Genomic DNA, 24,944 nt, shown 5'->3' on the forward strand with positions numbered 1-24,944 from the left:
CATTCACAGAGAAAGCTTGGGTTAGGCCAGGTGCTGTGTCCACACAAACCAGGGTATATGTATAACCTTCACTCTGAGGGAGTGAGGCAATATAATCAATTTGCCAATCCCTCCCTGGTTGAGAACACCAGATTCCTTTGGTAGCTGCCTTTGGCATTGGTTATAACACACAAGACATGCTGTTACTGCATTAACTTGAGTCACTATAGTTCAAGGGTGATACGAGCTAAGGTATCAGCTTCCTGATTGCCAGGGGATGTCAGTGCTTTATGAGCAGGGATCTAGAAAACAGTGAGTTATACTTCAGGCTCTTATAGGGGGACCCAAATGTCTTTCCACATATCCTGATACTCACAAGGGCTGATTCACAATCATCCACCCCTTGCCTTCCCAATGTCCAAGCCGTAGGTTTCATCCCTTTAGAACAGCCCAATTGTCAGTGCAAAGGGTTAACAAAGGAGTAACAGCCAGAACTCATGAATCACCAGCCAAGCTGTTCTGAATTCAGCCCGCTGGTTACTGTACTCTGTTCCTGTTTCCAGCCAGATAGTGTCATTTTTGGGCAAAATAGTGACTGTATTCCTCTTGAAGGCATTTCCCTGACTAGACCCATGTGTATACCTGGCATCAGCTAGAATTTCCCCACTCACTCCCTACAGGCTACAGGGACAAAACAGGTAGAGGGGCAGGGGCATCTGGAGGATCTACATCCTACAGGTCCTAGCAGCACCTGCATTTCTAGTAGACTGGTGGACAGGGTGCACCTCTGCTGCAAATAGGCATGTCACTTAATCACAGTGGAAATTTGAGCTATGGCAGAGGTGGGTAAATGGAACGTATTCTCATCCCATCCCTTGATGGGCAGGGAAGTTCTTACCACAGTGCTCTGTTCCTTAGTGAGAGGCTTAATCTGGAAGGGTGCTCTGTGCGGGTAGACAGGTTTTTGCTCTCTTCCCAGAGCTGAGACCAAAATCCCAGGAGTACTCTCTCCTTCTCTTATTTCTGCTAGTGCCCAGCCCATATATTCCAGAGTCACAGACACATCTAATTCAAATGGTAGTCCTGCTTGGGAGATGCCCAGAACTATAACCTGCTTTACTAGTATTTTGGCCTTTTCAGAGGCAGCTTGCTGCTCTGATCCCCAGTCCCACATGTGCCCTTTCTTTACCAGGTGGTATAAGGAATGGGGACACTGTGCCAGGTGGGCAGTAAGAGTCCTCCCAAGTCCCTAAATCCTTGCAAAGGCTGGCATTTTGTTCACATTCTTAGGGATTGGGTAGGCTTGCACCTTATCAACCACAGCTTCTGGGACAACACAAGTCTTATCTGACCCAGACAGCTCCCTTGACCCTAAATTTTTTGTGGGTTCACTGCCCATCCTCTCTCTCACATAGGCTCCAGCAAAGCCTCCAGGGTTTGCCTCCAGCAAAGGCAAATCTTCCCATGTTAACATTATATCATCAATGTAATGGACCCATTTTAGTGATGTGGGCAAGGAAAACAGGGCAGGTCTCAGGCTACCATCCCATGACATATGGTGGGGCTGTGTACGGCACCTTAGGGAATCACTCGAAAGACCTATTGTTGCCTCTCCCATGTAAATGCAAACTGGTCTTGTGACTCAGTGGTCAGGGATATACTGAAAAAAGGCATTTGCTAAGTCCAGCACAGCACAGTACACTCCTAGGACTCTGGCCAAGGTATCTAAGATGGTGGCAATGTTGGGCACAGCTTTATGGATTGGGAAGACACTACCTTGTTCAGTTCTCGGTAGTGTGCTGTCATCGACCATGAGTGATCTGACTTTTTTTACTGGACATTCAGTGCAGTTTTGGATTGCTTATCCTTATGCCCCCCCAAGCAATTTATATTGACAGTTACCACTCTACAGGGATGACAGGCTTACTGGTTCCCAGTTAATGTTTGCCCTCAGTACTGGTTTGGTTACCCAGAGGTGGAATTCACCAATGGAGATTTGCCCAAGGGCAGGGGAAGGGGTGAGGAGCCTCCAATTGCCTGAGTCCAGTCAACCGGTGGTCATGTCCTCTTGATGACCTCCTCCAACAATGAGATATTTTATCTTGTGTCAGCTAATATGATGGGCTTAACAGTGATTAAACTTGCTAGAATTCAGCCCACTGGCCTCTTCTCTCCAGCCATCACCTCAGGTTCTATTCAGGTTCTTCCTACCCCTCTCCTCCCCCCGCCCCAGGCTAGCAGCAAAATAGGACACAGGTATCACTTGTTTGTACTTTACTGATGTCTAAGGAAATGAAAATGGCACAGAGATCATTTTCACTTAATGATTTTTGCTGCTATCTGAAAGAGGGTAAACAATCTTGGTGGGGGGCAGAGTGAGGGTAGAGTGTAACAAGATAACAAACATTAGAAAATGTAAAATGGTTAGGAAATTTAAAGTGGTTGCTCCTGGTCTGCATTAATAAGTAAGTGATCTAGAACACTTGCTTACAACTCCTTCCAGGGATCCCCTTTTCAGTCCTCTCTGACCTTACTGTCTTTTCTTTCCTTTTTCCTCCCACCCTCCCTCCCCTCTCTCTCTCTTTCTTTCTTCCTTTTCTTTCTTTCTCTTTCTTTCTTTCTTTCTTTCTTTCTTTCTTTCTTTCTTTCTTTCTTTTTCTTTCTTTCTTTCTTTCTTTCTTTCTTTCTTTCTTTCTTTCTTTCTGTCCTTTCTTTCCTTTCTTTCTTTCTTCTCTTTGAATTCCAGTTCAATTTAAATAATTCTCTAATAATCCTAGTCTCAAATAGAATATAAATTCTCGCTATCTTCTTTGCTTTGAACTTTTCTTTCACTTGAAAAATCAAATTTAGTTCAAAGACCTGTCTTCAGAAGAGGGCAGAGGGCCCCTGCAACTGGTATTTCTTGCCCTTGCATTTTATTCAGTTTTTAAAATTGAGTTATTAATATGTGCATCCAGCCCTGCAACTTGTTACTAAGTTTAGTTATCATCTACTTAAGATAATTAAGCTAATTATATGCCAAAGAATATCAACCTCCTTTACTGATCTTCAGAGTGGCAGGCATTCACTGGGTTTGCTTTTAAACTTACTTTCTAAACCAGTGAATGGTGTTAAGATGTCCAGATGTGTTTCATATTTTATACACACAAACACAGTGTTGATCAGTCACTTAAAAATGGCTTCATAGCAGGGCACCTGGATGGTTCAATCAGTCGAGCATCTGACTCTTGATTTCAGCTCAGGTCATCTTCTCAGGGTTGTGGGATCGAGCCTCACGTTGGGCTCCGTGCTCAGCATGGAGCCTGCTTGAGATTCTCTCTCCCACTCCCTCTGCCCCCCAACTCATGCACTCACTCTTTCTCTAAAATATGTATGTACATACATACATACATGGTTTCATAGCATTCCTTAGTTGAACAGCACTGCGGTCCTTTTGCATCTTGGCTCTGTCTTGGGGAACAAACTCTATTTGACAATAGTTCTACTCAGACCTTGAGTGAATATCCCCTGGCGGAACCCCCATGCTTCAGTCTTGGGCATGAACTGAAAAGGCTGTTAATTAGTGTTTGGTAATTAATAGAAAATTATGCTTTTGAATCCAGCCACAACATAGTATATAAGTTAAGCGCACAGCCTGGGTTCAAACCCTAGGTCTGTACCTACTAGCAGCGTGACCTTGAGGAAAATCATTAGACCTCTGTGTACCTCTGTTTTCTTATCTTTGAGAAGGAGATAATAATAGCACCCATTTCATGGAGTTATTGTGGGAGTTAAGTGAATGGATAATTATGTCAACACTAATAACAGTGCCAGGTATACCGTAAGTGCTACATGTCATTGTTATTATTATTCAGTAGGCCTGGAGTGGGGCCCATGCATCTGGTGTCTTTGGTAAGCGTCCTAGCCAGGCTTAGGCAATGCAATCTGATCAGGCAATGCAATCAGGTCAGGTCCCCATTCTACCTGATTATCAGGTTTCTGGCATTTACCTGCAAAGTGGTTTAAACTTGTTCTCTGTTAAAAACTTAACCTGAGATTTTTTCTGAGTATCCACTTGGCAAAATTTCAGCACCATATGAACTGCTTCCTTGAAAATAAAGAAGCTATATTTTGTCATAACTCTTTGACTTCTTTTAAGACCAACTACATCTGTGTCCATTATATTATATATCATATGTAATATGTTTTACACACACATATATATACATACATACACATGTGCACACCCACACTATTATATTTCTAGAGCCAAGTGTGATGTCTGGCACATTAGGTGCCAAATATATTTATGTTTTATAAATAAATCCTTGAGAAGCAAAATGTCTTCAGGGGCTGCTTAAAATGCTTGTGGAAACAAGGACCTTCATTCTCATACATTCCACAGTTACACAGTTGTGGATCCTGACGTTTTGGATTAAGTATGTTTTACATGCTGATGCTGTTTTCCTCAAGAATTTCCTCTGAGACCTGCTTCTCTACCACGCCCTGGTTGGTTTGTTATTTGGAGTCCTGCTCTCCGCACTTCTCTAACTCTTCTGTAATTCACTGGGGGTTTCATACATAGGATCATCCCAAGCACTTTGGAATTCCACCATTGCTGCCAGGTGTCCCATAAGACAATGGGGACTCAGGGCTGCCCTTTTCTTTTTCTTGTGACAGGTCCTAGGGATTCAGTATACATCCATATTTTTATTCTCAGATACCATCACTTGCATTTTCCTATCTCTCTTCCTCTTTCTCTGTTCCACCTGCTAAACAGGAGTATATGATTTACTCTCCCACTTGCCTCCTTCTTATTATTGTTGAATACTTTCCAGTAGTAATTATTTATAAGTTCTCTAGACATTAATTTCAATCAATTCTTAGTCTCCTCATTAACATTAGATCAGACTGATGGTGGAAAGTAGGTGCTAACGTATCATTTTGATTTTTCATACTTTAATATTACTTTATGAGTGAAATAGCCTTAAAATGATAAACCCCTTATGAATGCTGAGGATTTAATAAGTATTTAATGCTGGAAATATTTTTTTAAGATTCTTTAGTCAATCTGAATTTTTAAAATCCTTAAGGCATACCAAAGCAGTGCTTCTCAGACTTTAATGTGCATATGAATCGCTGGTGATTTTGCCAAAATGTACATTCTGATTCATTAATCTGGAGTGCTGCCAAGATTCTGCATTTCTGATAAACCCCTACGTTATGTCAATGCTGCTGATCTGAGAACTACATTTCCAGTAGCAAAGCTCTAAAGAGTATATGTAGGGGCACCTGGGTGGCTCAGTCGGTAGAGCATGTGACTCTTGATCTCAGGGTTATAAGTTTGAGCCCCACGTCGGGTGTAGAGATTACTTAAAAATAAAATCTTTTAAAAAAAGAGTATATATAATATTAAAAAAGTAATATAAAAAAAGATACCAAGTGGATACAATATGATGTAAAATTAAAACAAAATAAAATATAAATTAAGTAATAAACACCCTTAGATGAATAGGTTTTTTAAAATTCTTAAATTTAACTCTCTTCCCTCCAAAAAAAATAAAAGACAAATGAATGAATGCAAAAACACTTAGAAGAGGGTAGAGAGCAGTGGTTCTCAGCACTGGCTGTACTTTAAAGAATCATCTGGGGAACTTTAACAAATACTGATGTCAGGCCATTTAGAAGTTCTTTTATTGGCCTGTGATGCCAATAACACTCTCCACCACTTATTTCTAATGTGCAGCCGGTGTGGAGACCATTGCCCTATAGTTTTTTTTTTTTTTAATATTTTATTTATTTATTCATGAGAGAGAGAGAGAGAGAGGCAGAGGCAGAGGGAGAAGCAGGCTCCCTGCGGAGCAGGGAGCCCGATGCGGGACTCGATCCCAGGACCCTGGGATCATGACCCGAGCCCAAGGCAGACGCTCAACCGACTGAGCCACCCAGGCGTCCCTGCCCTATAGTTTTTAACCCCAGCTTTCCAGTTGATAAATGAGGATGACGTGGCATCTTTAAAACAAAATCAGTAACAGTATATTGAACTTCGGACTTTGTTAGACGATGTCGAAATAAAGATAAACTCCTGCCGCTGTCCTCAAGCATTTTGCAATTTAGCTAAGAATGTGTGGAGCAAAGACTTTTGAGGTTGATGGGATGAACTCTGGTGCCCTGAGCTTTCTGGGGCCAGCACACTACCTCTTACCAGCAGATCTCAACCTTGTCTGCATATTAGACAAGGAGCAATTAAAACAGGGTCTCTGGGAGTAGGGACCAGGCCTTAGTGTTTTTTAGAGTTCCCCAGATTATTCCAATGTGCAGACAAGGTTGAGAACAGTCCTAGGAGAGCTTTTGTCCCATGGAATTCTGAGTTTGTCAAAGGAACAGAAGAGCAACACTGCCCCTATTCTCTTTTCTTGTATGAACTTCCTGTTCATATGTGTGAGTCATGTGCTTAGGCAGGAAATACAATCAAGGTACATTTGTAGAGGGCAGATTTATTAATTATGGTAGGAAAATTTAAAACCCCAGTGCAACAGCTTCTTTTTCCACTCACTGATCCAATATTGCTCTGTTCCCGCTCTCTTTTATAAAAAGCAGTGGTTTAACACAGTGGTAACCCTACCTGGGGTCCAATCAGGAGTTTGGAATAGCTTGATTTTTTTTTTAAGATTTTATTTATTTATTCATGAGAGACAGAAAGAGAGAGAGGCCGAGGGAGAAGCAGGCCCCCCACGGAGCAGGGAGCCCAATGCAGGACTTGATCCCAGGATCCTGGGATCACGATCTGAGCTGGAGGCAGAAACTTAACCGACTGAGCCACCCAGGTGCCCCTTGATGGTTTTTGTTGACATAAGAAAACACTTTGCTGTGTTAGTAACATGAAAAAGAATATAAATATATGAGTTTTGCCACAGGGGTAAGATCTGTGATGCATTTAGCTCTGTGAACCCAACTGACCTGCTCTAGAAAGCATGGTTCTACTCCTTATACTAAACTTAGAATTAGTATTTTTGTATTCTTTGGGTAAATACCTCGTAGTGCAATTGCTGGGTCATAGGGTAGTTCTATTTTTAACTTTTTGAGGAACCTCCATACTATTTTCCCCAAATAGCCAAAGCAACCTTGAAAATGAAAAGCAAAGCTGGAGGCATCACAATTCCAGATTTCAAGTTATATTACAAAGCTGTAGTAATCAAAACAGTATGGTCCTGGCACAAAAAATAGACACATAGATCAATAGAACAGAATAGAAAACCCAGAAAGGGACCCACAACTATATGGGCAATTAATCTTCAACAAAGCAGGTAAGGATATCCAATGGAAAAGAGTCTCTTCAACAGATGGTGTTGGGAAAACTGGACAGCAACATGTAAAAGAATGAAACTGGACCAGTTTCTTACAGTACACATAAAAATAAATTAAAAATGGAATAAAGACCTAAATGTGAGACATGAAACCATAAAAATCCTAGAGGAGAACACAGGCAGCAACCTCTTTGACCTAGGCCATAGCAATTTCTTTCTAGATACATCTTCTAAGGCAAAGGAAACAAAAGCAAAAATAAACTATGGGGACTTCATCAAAATAAAAAGCTTCTGCACAGCAAAGGAAACAATCAACAAAACTAAAAGGCAGCCTATGGAATGGAAGAAGATATTTGCAAACGATATATCTGATAAAGGGTTAGTATCCCAAACCTATGAAGACTTATCAAACTCAACACCCAAAAAACAAATAATCCAATGAAAAAGTGGGCTGAAGACATGAATAGACATTTTTCCAAAGAAGACCTATAGATGGCCAACAGACACATGAAAAGATGCTCAACATCACTGATCATCAGGGAAATACAAATCAAAACTATAATGAGATATCACCTCACACCTGTCAGAATGGCTAAAATCAACAACACAAGAAATAACAGGTATTAGCGAGGATATGGACAAAGGGGAACCCTCTTGCACTGTTGGTGGGAATGCAATCTGGTACAGCCACTATTCCTTTTCTTGTCTTATTACATCAACTAGGATTTCTAGTACAGTGTTGAACAGGAATGGTGAGAGAGGACATCTTTGCCTTGTTCCCAATTTTAAGGGGGAAATTGTCCATTTTCTCACATTAAGTTATGATGTTAGCTGTGGGTATTTTGTAGATTTTTTTAAATCAAACTGAAGAAATTTTTTTTCTATTCTTAGTTTGCTGAAGGTTTTTCTTTTTTAAATCATGAATGGGTGTTATATAAACAACATTTCAACAAAAACAAAAGAAAATTACTACCTCATTAATAAATCAACTTGTTTTTCCTATTTTCAAGTTTTATTGGCTTAAAATAAATAAAATATACTCAGAACCATCTGACAGGGGAGAGGTTTTACAATGCATAATTATATAAACATGGGTAAATATAGGTAGTATACATTGCATGCAGACATAATTTTATATATTTGATGGTGAGAATGTGAATTTAATTTTGTAATATTAATTTTTTTTTACTAAAAGGTATATTATAGGTCATTTTCAATGTTGCTACATAGATTTGAAAATTACAGTTTAGGTGTCTCCAAATTCATTTTCCATAATTCAGTCATTAATTCATTTCAAAGCACTTATTGAACATCCACTATATATCAGGCACTGTGTTGATGATAGAGACACAAAGAAGAATAAGATATACATCCTATTCTCAGGTACCTCACAGTCATAGAAACATACAGAATAATACAGTGTTAAGTTTAAGTTGCCTTTGAGAACTTGGATATGAATGGGACATCTAACTCTGTGGGGAAAACAGAAAAGTCTTCTTCAAAGAAGTGCCATTTGATGTGACTCTTGAATGATAGGAATTTTCCAAATGGAGAAGCAGTAATATGTACTTTTAAAGTTGTGAAGGGGCCACCCACTTGCACCCCACTTCAGATACCAGTCACAAATCCAGGTTATTACTTATACTTCTGACCAACTGGCTATAAATCAGAGGTTCCCATGACCCCCTCTTTGGGTTTGATTAATCTGCTATAGTGGCTCACAGAACTCAGGAAACCCATTTACTCACTAGTTTACCAGTTTGTTATAAAAGGATATAACTTATAACAGCCAAATGGAAGAAATGCATAGGATAAGGTATGGGGACAAGACACAGAGCTTCTGTGCTCTTTCTGAGTGCTCTAACTCTCCCCATATCTCCTCAGCTTCACCAGTCTGGAAGCTCCCCAAACCCCATCCTTTTGCATTTTTATGGAAGCTTCATTATGTAGGCATGGTTGATGAAATCATTAAATCATGGCCATTGACAATTTATTCAACTTCCAGTCTCTCTCCCCTCCCCAAAGGTCGGTGGTGGGGGTGGGGGTGGGACTGAAAGTTCCAGCCCTCTAATCACTTGGTTGACTCCTCTTTTTTTTTTTTTAATTGAGAGAGAGAGGGAGAGCATGTGTGGTGGTGGTGGTGGGGTGGGGGGAGGCAGAAGGAGAGGGAGAGAAGAATCTCAAGCAGACTCCCTGCTCAGCAGGAGAGTCCAACATGGGGCTCAATCTCACAACCCTGAGATCACCACCTGAGCCAAAATCAAGAGTGGAATGCTTAACTGACTGAGCCACCCAGGCTCCCCTTAGTTGGCTCCTTTGGCAATCAGCCCCTATCCTTAAGTGGTTTCCAAAAGTCACTTCATTAACACAACAAAAGACATCTTTATCATTCTTAACACTTAGGAAATTCCAAGGGTTTGGGGAGCTATGAATCAGGAACTGTAGGCAAGTCCACATATATATGCAAAATATATACAAAGACCAAATACATATGAGAGATATTTTTTGGTCATCTGAATGACCAAACATATATTTCTTATAAGTCACAATATCATAGGCACTTAGCTTATTTCTTTTCTATAAATAATGCTATCATTAACATCATTTAACATAACTTTGTCTACTACGCTGAATATTTCTTAAAAAGCTAAGTAAGTTTCAAGGGTTTTCATATTCTTGCCACATTGCTCTCCAGAAAACATTGTACTAACTTCACTCTCTCCAGCATAAGTTCCCATTTCATAAGTTTCTGTTTGTGCTAATACCGAGTAATAGTCTTTTAAATGAGTAAAAAATATTGTACGGTGACTACATAACATAATAAAATTTTAAAAATTTTTAAAAATGAGTAAAAAAAATGAGGTAATATGGGAACATATGCGGGACAGAATAGAAGTTAGTACAATGTTACCTGGAGCGCAGTCTTGCCAGTGTACAACAACCCTTGAAACTCATCTAGGCTTTGAAATATATAAAATATTTATAAGACTATTATTCAGATGAGCAGTTCTCACTTGGAGCCTCACGTCATTGCAATTAGGTGACAACTGAAACTATATATCTGCTGTGGTCTCTTTGTTCACATGTTTAGAACTTCAGCTGGGATAAATCAAATTTCTGGGGGCTGGCTACACATCTCAGTATCCCAAACATTCTCTTCACGTGTTTGACTTGGGCTTACTCACAGAATGGTGACTTAAGGTAGTTGGACTTCTTACATATCTGCTGACTTCTACCAGATCAAGCTTTCTAGGAGACAGAGGGCAGAAGCTGCAAGACTACCTAGGACTGACTTGGAAGCTATCCAGGTATCATTCCAACTGCATGCTATTGGTCTAAAGCAAGTCACAAAGACAACTCAGATTCAAAGGGAAGAGACTACACAAGGGCACAAATACTGGGAGATGTGGAGGGGTGTGTGTGTCTATATAACTTTTTTTAATTGGCATTTCTTTCAGAAAACTTTTTCAAATGTTTATTGACTGTTAATAAACCATGAAGTTAATTCTCAAGTTGCTATGAATGCTTCTTATTTAATGCAGGAAAATCCTGAAGAAGGAAGGGCCAGTATTTACAAATCACTGATCATCAACACATCTAAGGAGATGATGTGCTTTAGTGACTATCCCATCCCAGATCATTATCCTAACTTCATGCACAACTCCCAGGTCCTCAAGTATTTCAGGATGTATGCCAAAGAATTTGATCTTCTAAAGTACATTCGCTTTAAGGTAGGGAATTTTGTGGGTGTCTTTGTGTTTGAAGTTGTTTGTAAAATAAATGAATAATGTGGCTTAATTTACCAGTGCTTATGTGTAAAGACTGGCTTAATATGCCCATATATCTATCCTATCCAGACAAAGACTCCATTCTTTTGTCTTTGTGCCTGAAATACAGCCATGGAAAGGTCCTTTTTCTATATATTTTGGCTGCAGATCCTAGAAGCCACCTGCCAGAATGTTCTCATTCCTTCACTTTATACTATTTGATTGCAATAAAACAAATGAGGGCAAGTGTTTTCCTAGTTACCGAGGGGAACTGACAGGTATGGAAACTTCTGGGTCCACCACAGCTTATCTGCTGCTGCTTAGCCCTTTTATACTTTCTGAAGTACTTGCCAATGCATTTTTTTAAATTTAAATTCAATCAGCCAACATATCCTTAGTCTCAGATGCAGTGTTCAACAATTTATCAGTTGCATATAACACCCATTGTTCATCAGATCACACCAATGCATTATTTTTATGTGATTGCAAACAACCTAGTGAAGCAGTTATTGGGAAGTTATTGAGGAAGCCAAGAAATTAACTCTGGTGTAGAGGGAAGAACACTAATTGGGGAACAAAACCTTGAGTTCTAGTCTTTGCTCTACCACTAATCAACTTGTGACTTCAGACAAGTAAGTTCCTCAACTTTGATGTCTCTTGTTTTCTTGTTTGTAAAAATTTTCTTGTTGGTAAAACAAGATGATTATATCAGATCAGTTCAATGGTTCCTTCCTGTTGTTAAGTCTTCCTTGATTTTTCTATCATCTTTTTTTTCAAAGATTTTATTTTTATTTATTCATGAGAGACAGAGAGAGAGGGAGAAGCAGGCTCCCCATGGAGCAGGGAGCCCGATGCAGGACTTGATCCCGGGACCCTGGGATCACAACCTGAGCCAAAGGCAGACGCTTAACCGATTGAGCCACCCAGGAGCCCGATTTTTCTATCATCTTTAACCATGGCCATAGAAGAACACATATTTCTGACAGCTGGCAAAAAGCCTAAATATTCTACCTTTTTTTTCCCCTTGTGATGAGAACTATTAGGATCTACTCTCTTAAAAACTTTCAAATATACCATACAGCAGTATTATCTATAGTCGTCACATTGTACATTATTACATCCCCAGTACTTATTTATCTTATAACTGGAATTTTGTACCTCTTGACCATCTGCATCCAGTTCCCCACCCCCACCTCCCTTCTACCTTCTGATCATTCTGCTAAATCATGACTTTTTCTATTTAACAATGATAATAAAGTGGTAATATCCAGTGACAACTTCCAAAGTAAGTCTTTTATAGCTCAGTGACTTCCCTTCACTTGTTGTTAAACACATTTAACAAGTTTGTTACCGTACTAATCAGTGGAGACACAAAGACAAAAAAAAGTCAATGATTTCATAGCCTAGTTAAGAAGATATAAAAATGAAGAAAAAAATTTCTATAAATTTAACTAATAAAAGTAAAGAGTTACAGGGTAATAAATGCCATAGAGATTTATATATTGTTAGCTCAGAGGAAGGGTGCTTAACCCACCAGGGCATGAGACAATAGGCACCAGGGAAGTTTTTTTAGAGGAGATAATATGTAAGGTAAATGTTGAAAGGTAAGTAGGAATCTGCCAAATGAACAAATAAAAGATGACCCATGCAGAGGCACAAGCCTGTGTAAAAGCAAGAACCTTCTAGAGAAGAACTCTAAATAGTGCAGGATGGCTAGGGTGTACAGAGATGGTATCTCTAGGAGTCCACCAAGACATTACGGTCAGAGACCCTAGAACCACATAGGAATACATTCTTAGTGTTTCCTTAGGCTGGATAGAAAAAACCATTTTTTTAAACCTAAAAGTTATACCACTGACTATCCCATCTTGCAGCCTCTTTCTTTATAATTACTTGTAAAATTGGCATTTATGGGAGCCAAAGAGAGGTTCATTGACTCAGTCACAAGTTTAAGCCTAGACAGTGAGAACAGGACTTGGGGTAAAAAGATATGAGAGGGTCCCAGGATGTCTGGGGGTCAGGAGAGGAATAGGCATTTAGTGCATGGAGTGCCTTAGAAGCACAGGAGAAACCTAAGTTCTATTCACGTGTCTCATGACATCTTAGGGCATGGTCTAAGAGAATGAGTAATTTGCACTTTTCTAGAAGCAGAGGAGAGTGCAACCTTAACCTGCCAACTATTTTATTTAGCCTGCCTCATGGGAGTTTTCTCACTCTGACCACAGCCCCAGACAAAGAAGTTCTTGTGTGTGGAATATGAAAATCAAGTATCGCTGCATGAGCTCTATTATGTGATATTAGCCCTTTGTGTAACACTCTGCAATGAGAGTCATGTCAGGGAAGATGTCCACTGTATTGGCTGTGGTTAGTCTCCTGTAGCTATCACTTTTCTTTTCAGACCACTGTGTGCAGTGTGAGGAAGCAGCCTGATTTCTCCACTTCAGGCCAATGGGAGGTAGTCACAGAATCTGAAGGGGAAAAGGAGGTAAATGTCTTTGATGGAGTCATGGTTTGCACTGGCCATCACACCAATGCTCACTTACCCTTGGAAAGCTTTCCTGGTGAGTAGCCTACAAGGAAGGAAACCCTTGAGCCATGCCTGTGACCTGATCTCTGAGGAATGGGAGGATTGTGGCCTGAGTGATTCCTACCTAAGGATGAGATAAGGCTTATCCTAATTCTACATGTTCCCCTGAAAGATGTTGGCGCAACTTTGATTACTGCCATTTGGGAGGTAGAAATAACATTAATTTTGGAGACTAGAGAAAAATTAGAGGGCTCTATCTTTGGTTTCACAACAACCTTAGTTTTTCTAAGGAGCAAAAGAAAGAACATGGAGTTGATCCGTATTAGGTTGAATAAAGACTTTTTCAGCAATCAAGGAAACAAACAAATATTGAGTTTCTAAGGAAGAAATGAAAACTTAAAGAACTTAATTATAGTTTTTGACCTGGATTTTCATTTTGAAAAAAAAAAAAAAAGCACTCTAGTATACTCTAGAGTATATGAAAACATATGTACTCCAATTGAAATGGGAGTAGGTATTTAAATATGAAAAGACAAAAGAGAAAGGAGGTTTTCTGCAGCAGTTTGGATTTGGGAGTCTACAAGTCCAAAATACAAGCAGATACTGAGGTAAGCAGACTATCCGTGGTAAGGAAGTCACAAGGTTCTGCTCTGAGACTGTGAGAAAAGAAAATAGGCAAAAATATTCAGAAAGGCAAGCATGCGGCTGAGTAAAGGGAGAATATATGGAGATGTGTGCTTAAACTCTACACACTGCCAGCAAAATGAATGGTTTGACAAATGATAGCAGATAAACCTCATCCGATAATTCTTTTCCCTTCTCTTGCAGGAATTGAGAAGTTCAAAGGACAGTACTTCCATAGCCGAGACTATAAGAATCCAGATATTTTCACTGGAAAGAGAGTCATTATAATTGGCATTGGGAATTCTGGAGGGGACCTGGCTGTGGAAATTTCCCACACAGCCAAGCAGGTTTGAATCAGTAAATTATTTACTTTGCCTCATCAAGGAAGCAGTATGTAGACCCAACATAGAGTACGAATGCCTCTGCACATAGCCCATCCGTGCCAATGGCAAACATGGGGCTTGGCTCCATTGCCTCAGTTGGCAACATTATGACCATGATATGATGGAGCCAATGTTCCCTGTTAGATTCCCATCATTCCCGTTGACCTCACACTAAAGAATCCCAATGATCTCAATCAGCTGTCTCTTCTGAGTATGCCTCTGACTTTGAAGACCAAGCAGTTGCCTGGGGAACTTGGTCGAATGCAGCATTCAGAGTGTGGCTCCTGTTTAGGCTAGCGGAAGTGCCACACTCTCATATGAAGGAAAGCACACTGGTTTAGCGGAAGGCTTTGCACTCAGAGGATGGTGGGGGAGTTTTCCTCTTCACTCCCCAAATGTAAAATAGAAACAGTCTAATCTTTCCAAAGACAACGTGGATATTGGTATGAAAAGCATCCACGCTGTAGCATGTGCAAGGAGTTCACCCCAGCCTTTGCATACAGTTAGGTATCAGAATGACATTCACTCTAAAGCAATTTCTATGTCCTAGAGTTTTCTTGTTTTGTTTTGTTTTTTGGGTTCCAAATTTGCACTCCAGTGTTAAAAAAAAAAAAAAAAAGACCTGAGCTGTTTGTTTTTTGTAGCATAGATTTTGAGCTGGAAAGAAAATGTCTTCATTATAAATTCCTAGAAAAAGACATGTCATTTTATATCGTGTTATTCATGTCTGTATTGAATAACTTTATTGGCAATAGGTAAGTGTCTGGTCATTTCCCAGTAACTTTAATTAAGCTGTGTTTCTCCACAAATATGTTTAAAATCTTTTTAAAATAGAAGTTTAATGCCACGACTTTGTTAAATGACCTTTACCCAGAAACTCCATTCAGTAACACTTCTCAGTATTATCCCCATCTATTGCCACAAAAGTAATTTCATATGTTGCCCTATAAATTAATTCAACAAGCTTGATCAGGAAATAGGTATATAAACAAAAAAGGGTAAAAATTTGTATAGGTGTTATGATAAAAGAGTGTGCAAGGTATACGCTGGGGACCCAAAGCATGAGTCTTCTTTAATATGAATATCACTGGCTTATCACGTGGTCAGTTATAAGGGAGCTGGGCCTTCCGTGCACTGAGGAACTGTAGATTGCCAAAGGAAGCATCCAGAGTGGATGGAGATAAGGTGGCTGTGTCTGAGAAGGCCTGGGGACAACACACTGTACAACCATGTCTGCACGGCAGGGCTGACGCCAGCACACCACTGATGCAAGCCAAACAAACTCAATGGCCGGGTTCTAACTTTTTGCTTTACATATTAAATTGTGTTTATTAAAATTTGTTTGCAGATCAAAAAATTTAAATGGACCTATAAGTTTCAGTGTATCAAGGAAGTTTGAGTATAATAAATTTTGTGATAAAACGCTTTTGTGAAGAGAAAACAGCCATTTCTTATAAAACAACGTTCCTTACATTTTTTTCATATAAATCCAGACTTGTAAATACGGTGTTTGCTTAAAACAAGGTATACATGGAAAACTGAAATGAGAAGTATGACGAAAGCCATTAAGCATTTATTGAGTGTTTACTATATGTCCCACCCTTTGCAGGTGGTGCACTATTCTCACAACAGCCTTGTGATGTATTATTGTCACTACTTTATACATAGGGAATCTTTTAATTGAGACTCTGAGCATTTACTCACATACTTATATAACAAAAGTTATACAGACTGCACACAAAGCTGTGTGATTCCTAAGACCAAAAATGCTCTTTCAACTGTGCTTAATCATCAGAGTGTGTAAGGTTACCATCAGAGAGAATGTATGAGTGAAGTACATTATTATCCCTCTGTAGACTGGTCACCTTTTTATATGAGAGTTTATAGACAAAAGACCATAGAGCAGGTACTTATGTACCTTACAATTCTGGAAACTATCTCCAGAGAGTTTTGTAGAGAAAGTGATACTTTCACCAGGTAATTGAATGTCAAAAGTTTATCAGCTCTGAACATGGACTTTAGCCAGCAGAGGACACCTAAAAACTGACCAGCTTCCTGTTGTTCTACTAGTGATCTGCAGTTTTACCATTAAATAATCAATGAAACACTTCTTCAAGCACAGGCTTTGGGGTCATCAGACCTGGGTTGGAAATTCAACTCTGCCACTTACTAACTGTATGATTTCAGGCAAGCTATTCATTTTCTCCATGCCTCTCATCCGTAAAATGGGGATAATAATACCTACTTCAAGAGGTTGTTGTATTGATTAAGTAAGAATATAGATTAAAGGACCTGGCACAGTGGGTTACAGGTCACAATTCTCAATAAATAGAAGCAATGATGATGTGTTGGAGAGACTGAAAGATGTCTCTGCTGTACCTCCCACCCTGGGGGAAACACATTTGCAGAGACAGAAGTGTAAAAAATTTAATATCAGTATAAATGATAAATAACAGGGGTTTTTGGTAATAATGCAAATAATGTCAAAGGCAAAAGAGACTGAGGGTTTTAGATTAAATGACGTCTGATTGCTTTCAGTTCTACTGCTCCTTGATTTTACAAGAGTTGGGCAGGTTAAGTGCTAGAGAAGTTCAAAGGATGGAGAGAAAATTGTCAAGCAGAATGGTCAGTGGTGTCTTATGGAGGAGGCACACTTATCTGGATCTTAACAATAAATAGGCTTTGGAGAATTAAGAAAATAGGTGGTTTTTCAAGGAGGCATAATGACATTAAACAGAAATGCAGTGGTGATTGAAAGACACATTCTTGGTCAGTGAGTGTACTAATTTAATTGTATTCTTAGTGTTTGAAAAGGTAAATTGCAGGATATAAAAAAAAAAAAATTGCGCAGGGACTAAAAAGACTGACAAATGAGTTTGAAGTTAATCTTGAAGAGAGTGGGGTGGTATTAAAGGATTATGAGCAGAGAATGACAAAAGCAAACAATTTTTTCCCCCATGCCCCAGGTTTTCCTCAGCACCAGGAGAGGGGCTTGGATCCTGAATCGTGTAGCAGACTATGGTTATCCTTTTGATGTGTTATTCTCTTCTCGATATAAACATTTTCTTTCGAAGATTTGTGGTCAATCATTAGTAAACAGTTTTTTGGAGAAAAAGATGAACCAAAGGTTTGACCACAAGATGTTTGGCCTAAAGCCTAAACACAGGTATGTTGCCACGATGGGAGTGGGGCAGTGATGCCCAAGGCGCAAGAATAAGGACTGTTCACACAGGCTAATCATAGAGCTACTTCTACCCATACATGGAGAATATCCACAGATCTGAGATCAGATTTCTACTTTGCGCCTTATAGAAGTCCAAGATCTACTGTAATCTGTAATCTTCAGCCTGTGATTCTCCTTGACATTAACCATTTGATCATTTCCTTAGATATAAGTTCTTTTTACACAATGCCCAGTAACAACCAAATGGTAGCAGATGGCAGTGTAAAATTCATTCATTCATCCCACAAACATTGAGTACCTGTTATGAGCCAAGCATTATATTGCGCATGAGAATACAGAGACTAAAGACCTAATAGTAATACTAATACAAATAATAAGACCTTACTTTTCTGAGGACTTATTATAAGACAAGCACATTGCTAAATGAGTTCCATGTATGATCTCATTTAATCCTCACAACAACCCTATAGGTTAGAAGTATTTTTTTTTAATCTCTATTTTGCAGATATAAAAACTGACACCTTGAGAAACTAATTCGTCTGAGGTCACACAAGAAATAAATGTCAGACTCGAGAAATGGATCTTACCTTAAGTACTCTAAGGAGAAGACAGGCAATAGAGTATGATAAATGCATGGAGTGTTCTGGGGGTATGAACTATGGGAGACCTCACACAGTCAAGGAGATAGACTGTGAAAGCACTTCTAGAGGCTGATTTTAAATGCTTTTTTCCAACTCTTTATTTTTTTTAATGTTCAGATTTACTTACTCCAAAATAGTAAGTACAATGAGTACCCATATACCTTTCACTTAGATTCACCTATCAACAGTTTGCTACATTTGCTTTCTCTCTCTCTCTCTCTCTCTGAAAATAGATAAATCCCCACATATACAGCATCCATCCATCCATAGATGCATACATACATATTTTTCCTGAACCATTTGAGAGTAAGTCACAGTCACTAAGATACTTTGCCCTTCATTCTTCAACATATATTGCCTAAGAAATAGGGCATTCTCCCACATAAACATAACAGAGTGCCCACAAGGAAATTCAGCATTGATAAAATACAATTTTATATATACAATCTAATATATCACATATTCAAATTTTCTAAATTTTCCCAAAAATATTATTTACAGCTCTCTTATTTTTAAATCTAGGATCCTTTCAGGTATTACCCAATTGCATTTAATTGTCAGGTCTCTTTAGTCTCTCTTCATCTGAAATAATTTACCATTTTTTGACATAAGCTTTTTTAAAAGAATTGAGCCAACTGTTTTATAGAAAATCTCTAAATTTGGACTCACATAATTGTCCTACCTTTACTATATTCTGGTTAAGCATTTTGGCACAAATATTCATAGGTTATGTTGTACCTTCTTGGTGGATCACACCAGCATCCACATCATATTAATTTATCCTGTATTAATGAGGTTAAATTTGATCACTTGGATAAGGTGGCACCTACCAGGTTTCTCCTTTGTAAAGATGTTTTCCCTTTGATCAGTGGGGTGATACTTTGAGACTGTGTTCTTTCACTCATTTATTTCACCCAGTTATGGAAACTGTAGCATCCATAACTTTGGTGGTTACAAAATCAATTGAGGCTTTATGGAACAATGGGAGCTAGCCAAGTAAGTGGGGTAAGGAAGTAGCATTCTAATTCTAAGTACAAGGTCTTAGAATAGTGAAAAATACATTTTGCTCTGGGACTTGCATGTTGTCTGGTTTGGCCAGACTATAATAAAATGGCAAAGATGAAAGAGTGACTGAGCACATCTCCAGCCTCACCAGACAGGTATATTAAAACCTTTGTGGGGCACCTGGGTGGCTCAGTCGTTAAGCGTCTGCCTTCGGCTCAGGTCATGATCCCAGGGTCCTGGGATTGAGTCCCGCATTGGGCTCCCTGCTGGGCGGGAAGCCTGCTTCTCCCTCTCCCACTCCCCCTGCTTGTGTTCCCTCTCTTGCTGTGTCTCTCTCTGTCAAATAAATAAATAAAACATTTAGAAAAAGAAAAAAAAAAAACCTTTGTATACTCTGCTAACTAAAACATTTGGAATGAAGAGTCCAGAGGCATTGAAAGATTTCAAGCAAGTGAGTGACCTAATAATAAATACATTTTGGAACAAACACTCCAAAAATGATGTAGAAGATAGACTGAAGGGGGATGGAGCAGGAGGCCCTAAAGACAATTGTAATAGTCTAGGTAAGATAGAAAATAGAAAAAAACTATTCTAAAGATACTAAGTGGAGAAAGGGAAAAGCCCGTGTGACCAGGTAGAAGACTCAAGTTTTGTGGCTTAGGCAACTATGTAGATGGTGTACTGTTTGTGAAAAGCAGTAAGCTTAGAGAGAAAGATGAAATCATGAGGTCAGAATAAGAACAGAATCTGTACCTAAACTCTAAAGGTTAGAGTCAAAGCATAACTAAATGCAACAAACCAGTAACAGTAATGCCATGTTGCTGAGGCTTGGCCAGCTCTGTCTGAACATGATGTGCTGAGAATCTCAGAGCCTATTAACTAAGGGCCCAAGGATCCAGACTGATTTTTAGAAAGGTCCAAGACACTAGAAACCCTATTTTTTTGGGGGGGGCAGTCTTATCCTATGTCGTCTCTAGGAAAATACTACTTAACAGGCCCAGAGGCTCCCAAGGGAATTCATGGAAAACCAATTTGACATAAATTCTAAAATCCTAGTCTGTGTAACCTTGGGCAAGCCACTTCTGTAGGCCTCAATCTCCTCATCTCTAAACTTGGATAATGACACCTGTCCTGCCTCCTTCATTGGATTTGTGTGAGACTCAAATAAGTGAAGGTATATAGAATCAATTTATAACTATAAATCACTATATACATGTCATTTGAAAATGATGGTCTAATTCTAGCTCTTGGGACTTTGAAACTAGAAATGAGACTCAATAGAATGCAGATAGTCCAGTTCTCCAGACCTATTGATCTGTGGATAGAATCTATGGGCCTGTGGCCTTATCATATCACTGAGAATATTACTACTATTCCTTGAGAAACCATATATACACTCTTCAAATAAGACCATTCTTCTTTTACTTCTCCAACGTCTTCTCTTTCTTTTTTTCTTAGATTTTATTTATTAGAGAGAGAGAGAGCACAAGCAGGGGAGGAGCAGAGGGAGAAGCAGACCTCCCACTGGCAGGGAGACCGATGTGGGGCTCAATCCCAGGAACCTGGGATCATGACCGGAGCCGAAGGCAGACGCTTGACCAACTAAGCCACCCAAGCGCCCCGTCTTCTCTTTCAATGCCATCCAGGTCCCAACTTCTGCTCTGAGATCCTAACCTGTGCCAAGCTGGTAAACGTTAGAGCTTTCCCAAATTTCATGGCTAGACCAGAGGGAGACCATTAGCATATTGTTTAACCACCTCCATCAAAGTAGAATTTTACTGACATGTTACTGATACCCCTTTTTGTTTCTCGCATTTCTCTTTCTTCTGATCTTTATCACCACTTACAGAGCTCTGAGTCAACATCCAACGGTGAATGATGACCTGCCAAATCGTATAATATCTGGCTTGGTGAAGGTGAAAGGAAACGTGAAGGAATTCACAGAAACGGCTGCCATATTTGATGACGGCTCCAGGGAGGACCACGTGGATGCTGTCATCTTTGCCACAGGCTATACCTTTGCCTTCCCTTTTCTTGAAGATTCTGTCCAAGTAGTCAAAAACAAGATTTCCCTATATAAAAAGGTCTTCCCTCCAAACCTGGAAAAGCCAACTCTTGCGATCATAGGCTTGATCCAGCCCTTGGGTGCCATTATGCCCATTTCAGAGCTGCAAGGACGCTGGGTCACTCAAGTATTTAAAGGTAAGTGACCGTGCAAATTGACTCCCTAACTACTTAGTGGTATGTTTAATTATGTTTATGTTCTTGCTTTTAAATAGCTAAACAGTATATATGACTGTAACAGTGCCTGCCATAAAATCAGTGCTCAAAAATTATTTTTGAGTGAACATAAAGTAATAACTTAGAACTGTAGACATATATTGGAATCTCCTGGGAAATTTTCCCAAAATAGGTATGCTTTGCCTGGTGGTGTTTATTTGATAAATCTAAGTGGGGCAGACATAAGATCTCTGAGAAAATATTCCTCCACTGATTCCAGTGGGCACTCCAGAGTAGAATCCACTCATCTAGATTTTAGACAACTGATACATATTTGTGAAGCAAAAGAATGTAATCTTTCATTATAGGGAAAAGCAAATATAGAAATGGTGTGATTTGATTTCAGCCAAAAATTAAGACCTGGTTAAAGACTAGTCCATAATGTATAAGATTCAACCTCTCAAATTCCCACTTTCCCCCTTTTATAACCCCTCTTTCAGTTTTGGCTAGGAGAACATGAGAAAAAACTTTGGGGTTTGGGATAATAGGCTAAATATGAGTCAGGAGAATGATATAGCTTCTAAAAGGCTTAATTATCTCTAGCAGCATTAAAGAATTATAATATCCTAGAACTTAAATTGTTCTTCTCTAAGAACTTAAATTGTTCTTGTCTAAACTGGTCAGCACATACCCAAAGACCTATTTTATTTTATTTTATTTTATTTTACTTTTCCCAAAGACATATTTTAAAAGTGAAACTGGGGTGCATGAAAAGGAGAGAGACAAGAATGGTTAAGGGATTTGAAAACGACATTTGAACTACAACTGAAGGAGCCAGAGAGGTTTACCTAGAGAAGATAAGATTCAGGGGCAATATGAGCGTTCCCTTCAAAGGTTTGAAGAATGTCCCATGGCAGAAGGATCTGATTTGCTCAGTATCACTTCAAAGGGTTGAACCAGAACCAAGGAGTGAAACTTTGAGGGTTGCACAAAATCAGCTTAACATTAAAAACAAACACACCAACCCTTTTTTTTTTTTTGGTCAGCTATTGCCGTATCAAGATGGAATGGGCTGCCTCTGAAATTGTGAAGAATCCAAGCAGAATAGGAAAAACCTTATCTTTATAGGACTTTAGGCATAAAATGGGATCAAGAATTTTTCCTTCTTTCCCTGTGGTATAAAGCCTGTTTATTACAAAGAGTACAAATGTGGGCGTGGTTCCCCCACCCTGCCCTTTTACTTCCTTCTTTATTTTTCATATACTTTTGGGACCATTTATTATTTCCTCATGTCCATTATTTAATTTCCCAAATAGGAAGATGATGTTAGGGAGGAGGAAGGTATTGGTTAGAAGGTAGAATAGGAGAAATATCTTCCAAAGACAAAGTAGAATAGAGTAAGTTACTGTTGTTAATGTCATATTGTGGTGATGATGGGGTAAGGTGATCTAGTGAATTATAACCTCCTTGGGTACAGAAAATTATCCTGTATTTCTTTGAGTTCTGCATGGCATAGTGATTGTTAATAGGATTATTATTCCCAGTGAGGTAATTTTACACTTAAAATTTTGATTTTCCTCTTTAGGGCTAAAGACATTGCCCTCACAAAGTGAAATGAAAGCAGAAATAACTAAGGCTCAAGAGGAAATTGCTAAAAGGTATGTGGTTAATTTTTCTACTTAGTTTTTTTTTTTTTTTTTTTTTAAGATTTTATTTATTTTTTGACAGCAAGAGAGGGAACACAAGCAGGGGGAGCGGGAGAGGGAGAAGCAGGCTTCCCACGGAGCAGGGAGCCCGATGCGGGGCTCAATCCCAGGACCCTGGGATCATGACCTGAGCTGAAGGCAGACGCCTAATGACTGAGCCACCCAGGCACCCCAACTTAGTTAGTTCTTAATTAGAGTGATGTTATACTATATTCATTAATTTTTTTAAAGATTTATTTATTTATATGAGAGAGAGAGAGTGAGCGAGCACGCAGCAGGGAGGGGCAAAGTGAGAGGGAGAGAGTCTCAAGCAGACTCCACCCTGCAGGTGGAGCCCAACTCAGGGCTCAGTCTCATGACCCTGAGATCAAAACCTGAGGTGACACCAACAGTCAGACACTCAACCAACTGTGCCACCCACGTGCCCTTATTGTATTATATTTCATCTTCCTTGTGTTATTTTAAGGATTTAGATAATATTTATTATTGCTTTTCTGGCAGTAAACTATCCTGTTTCAACTTTCCTCCTCTCTTCCCTTTGACTTATTCTTGTCTAACTACCTTCTGACTGTGAGCAGTCTCCAGTAACTTTATTGAGGGTCATCTATGTACACAAAGTGTTCTATATGCGTGAGTTTATTTAATCCTTGCAACAACCCTACAAGGCTGGTATAGTGAATCCCTTTTGTGAAACCATGAATACTCAGCTCTTGACTCACTACTATAGGATAAATGCATGCTTACAGACCCTTAAGCCAACATAATATCCATAAGGAGAAGCTCTCAAAATTCTTTCCTGTCTAGTCCCATTTCTATAAAATTAGTCCCATTTCAATAAATTCCAATTTGGCCATCTGTTAGTTCCTCTAGAATTCCGTCTCACCAATTCTACCTCAAAATATTTTCTATCATTTTTTCCTGTCCTTGTTTTTGGATTCCTCAAGTTATCCCATCTAATCTCAATTAATTTGACTTGGCTTTCCTCTTCCTTTCTGTCCTACTGTTCTTTATTTTATTTTCCTTATAGGAAGTAAAAAGTTACCAGTTAGCTCTCTAAATCCCACTCCTCCCACAAGTATCTGTTACCACATTTTCCCCCTAAAAAGTTCTAGCTCTTCAAATCTGTACTTAGTATTATCACTCCATCTGATTCTGTTTGGAGGGCCACTTCCTCTAGTGGGATGAGTCATCCTCCCCCTCCTTTCAGTATTCCAAATTAGCACTGGCCCTGGGAAGTCCTGCTCTGTGGAGCCCACTACCACTGCCCTCATAAACAATTGAAGATCCCAAACTTGAGAATTTTTGTGGTGAGTTCTCTCATAACATCAGAGTCCTCTGTATCTGGATATGCTATATTTGTCTCTCTCTATCCATCCTTGTTTTCCACAACATGCCTCGTCTACTGTAGGTAGCACCCATAGATATTCCATGCTCATATTCCATACTCATTCCTACTTTATTCCTTCATTTTACTGCTCCCCTGACTTGTAACACTTCACTGTTTGCTATCAGATATATCCTCCACATCCTTCAAGGACTAATTGCTCTATTTTAACTACCCTCTTCTAACATTTATATTTAGCAATCTAAAACTACACAATATACCAAAACTCTTATATTCT

The 24,944-nt window shown here is 39.2% G+C and overlaps 2 protein-coding genes across 2 annotated transcripts in view; one reads left to right on the plus strand and one right to left on the minus strand.

Annotated features, from left to right (window-relative positions):
• CHD1L (chromodomain helicase DNA binding protein 1 like) overlaps positions 1 to 24,944 on the minus strand; it is a 164,878-nt gene that overhangs the window by 93,237 nt on the left and 46,697 nt on the right. The window lies entirely within an intron of this gene.
• The window catches only part of FMO5 (flavin containing dimethylaniline monoxygenase 5), a 29,713-nt gene that overhangs the window by 3,215 nt on the left and 1,554 nt on the right, over positions 1 to 24,944 (plus strand). The window contains exons 3-8 of the mRNA XM_032420153.1: positions 10,808 to 10,996; positions 13,431 to 13,593; positions 14,388 to 14,530; positions 17,533 to 17,732; positions 21,246 to 21,598; positions 23,202 to 23,274. Coding sequence (XP_032276044.1) covers positions 10,808 to 10,996; positions 13,431 to 13,593; positions 14,388 to 14,530; positions 17,533 to 17,732; positions 21,246 to 21,598; positions 23,202 to 23,274 — 1,121 coding nt within the window. The remainder of the gene's footprint in view (positions 1 to 10,807; positions 10,997 to 13,430; positions 13,594 to 14,387; positions 14,531 to 17,532; positions 17,733 to 21,245; positions 21,599 to 23,201; positions 23,275 to 24,944) is intronic.

This window comes from Phoca vitulina, unplaced genomic scaffold (assembly GCF_004348235.1).
Source record: "Phoca vitulina isolate PV1807 unplaced genomic scaffold, GSC_HSeal_1.0 scaffold2, whole genome shotgun sequence".
Taxonomy (NCBI): Eukaryota; Metazoa; Chordata; class Mammalia; order Carnivora; family Phocidae; genus Phoca; species Phoca vitulina.